The following is a 2,131-nucleotide window of genomic DNA, read 5'->3' on the forward strand; positions in this document are numbered from 1 at the left end:
GAACTGCTGTGAAAATTCCTTCTGCAACACGAGTGGGGCTGTCAGTGTGAAGACGAGCTCCTTGTTGCTACTGGTGGGCTCCTTGGCCAGTATCTTCTACATCATGGGAGCCAATCTGTGATGAGAGACTGCATGAGCTCGTGGCAGCTCTCCCAGGGAGGACTCAAACCTCACCTGGGAAAATTTTAGGTTAAAAAGGATTTCCCTCCTGCTTAGCAATAGCAGTTCGACTTATATACCGCTTCATAGGGCTTTCAGCCCTCTCTAAGCAGTTTACAGAGTCAGCATATTGCCCCCAACAACAATCTGGGTCCACATTTTACCCACCTCAGAAGGATGGAAGGCTGAGTCAACCCTGAGCCGGTGAGATTTGAACAGCCAAACTGCAGAACTGCAGTCAGCTGAAGTAGCCTGCAGTGCTGCATTTAACCACTGCGCCACCTCGGCTCATTGGCTCTGCCTTCAATTCTTTCAACTCGTGGTCCACCCTACACCTCGGTTGTGTCCAATCTACACGGACCTTTCCTTGGGTCAAAGGCCTGATTCTCCTTTCCTCCCCCAGTCATCATTTTGCAGATGTTTTGCAATTTCTTTGCAATTGCTCCTTGCGAATGCCAACCCACATGAGTTGGCCAAAGTTAGGGGCAGTAGAGAGCAAGAATGCATTATTATAGAGTTGAGAAATACCCACCCCCTACTGTTGGTGGTTTACCCCTCATGGGAGGAGGACCCCCAAGCCTTCCTTCTTGCTTGAAATGACCTTGCTTGCAAGGAAATTCACTTCGGGGTTTCTGTGCTGTGATGATCCCAGCTTGCTTATTTTATACTTGGGCCTTGATAAGGTCAACTGTTGGTAAGTTTGGCTTTTCCAAACACCAAGGGGGCTATATTTCACGGCTAGTCCATTGTGTAGAAATGAATGCCTGGTTTTCACCCAATCCAAGGTTTGCTAGATAAATTTTCCTGGGATCAGGCAATGTGCCGAGCCCTAAAACATGATGTACAGTTGACAAGGACTGGGTTTACACGCAACATTCAGCCATGCTGGGCTGGGCTTGTCTTCCGCCTGTTGGGTTCATGGTTGAATAAGGGTTTGTTTTACTTAGAGAAGGTGAAAGGAGCTTTTCTCAGTGATACCACCCAGAGTTACGCAATAGTAAGATGGGTAGCATATAAGATAAATAAATATTGGTAAATATATATATATATATATTTATACATATATACTGTATATATATATCTAAATCTATATACATACATACATACATATATACATACACACACACACACACAATATATATATACATACATACATATACATATACATATACATATACATATACATATACATATACATATACATATACATATACATATACATATACATATACATATACATATACATATACATATACATATACATATACATATACATATACATATACATATACATATACATATACATATACATATACATATACATATACATATACATATACATATACATATATATAGTGTTAGATTTGTGCTGATAAATAAATAAAGGGAGACTAGTATAGATCTATTTCAAGCTATTTAGCTCTCATCAGCTAGCCATACCCTTACTGGGATTGGAACCTGTGCTGTATTACATATTAAGCAGTTGTGTTAACCACTAAGCCACAAGGTTCTCCTCCTTTATCAGCTGAGCCAGGGAAATAGGTATATATTTAAAGTCACAACCTCTGGTATGCCCAGATATGGGAGGAAGTTCACTGCTTCCATTCTCTGTCCATCGGCTCATCACAAGAGACCATCCAGACAGAAACCCAATATTTTTACTGTTGCCTTTGTTACATTTGTGTTGTATTTGTGCTGATAAATAAATAAAGGGAGACTAGTATAGATCTATTTCAAGCTATTTAGCTCTCATCAGCTAGCCATACCCTTACTGATGTAATACAGCAGAGGTTCGAATCCCAGTAAGGGTATGGCTAGCTGATGAGAGCTAAATAGCTTGAAATAGATCTATACTAGTCTCCCTTTATTTATTTATCAGCACAAATACAACATACATACATACATACATACATACATACATACATACATACATACATACATACCTGAATGGGATGTGGCTAGCACCAAGTTT

General features: G+C 40.0%; 1 protein-coding gene across 1 annotated transcript in view; it reads left to right on the forward strand.

The window, feature by feature from the left end:
- The window catches only part of LOC148049066 (lymphocyte antigen 6E-like), a 12,115-nt gene extending 10,918 nt beyond the window's left edge, over positions 1-1,197 (forward strand). The window contains exon 3 of the mRNA XM_087703810.1: positions 1-1,197. This exon is cut by the window's left edge and continues 88 nt beyond it. Coding sequence (XP_087559936.1) covers positions 1-121 — 121 coding nt within the window. The 3' untranslated portion in view covers positions 122-1,197.
- Positions 1,198-2,131: the final 934 nt, after the last annotated feature.

This window comes from Thamnophis sirtalis, unplaced genomic scaffold (genome assembly GCF_051295495.1).
Source record: "Thamnophis sirtalis isolate CommonGarterSnake01/CBP01778 unplaced genomic scaffold, rThaSir2_p1.2 scaffold_2, whole genome shotgun sequence".
Lineage (NCBI taxonomy): Eukaryota > Metazoa > Chordata > Lepidosauria > Squamata > Natricidae > Thamnophis > Thamnophis sirtalis.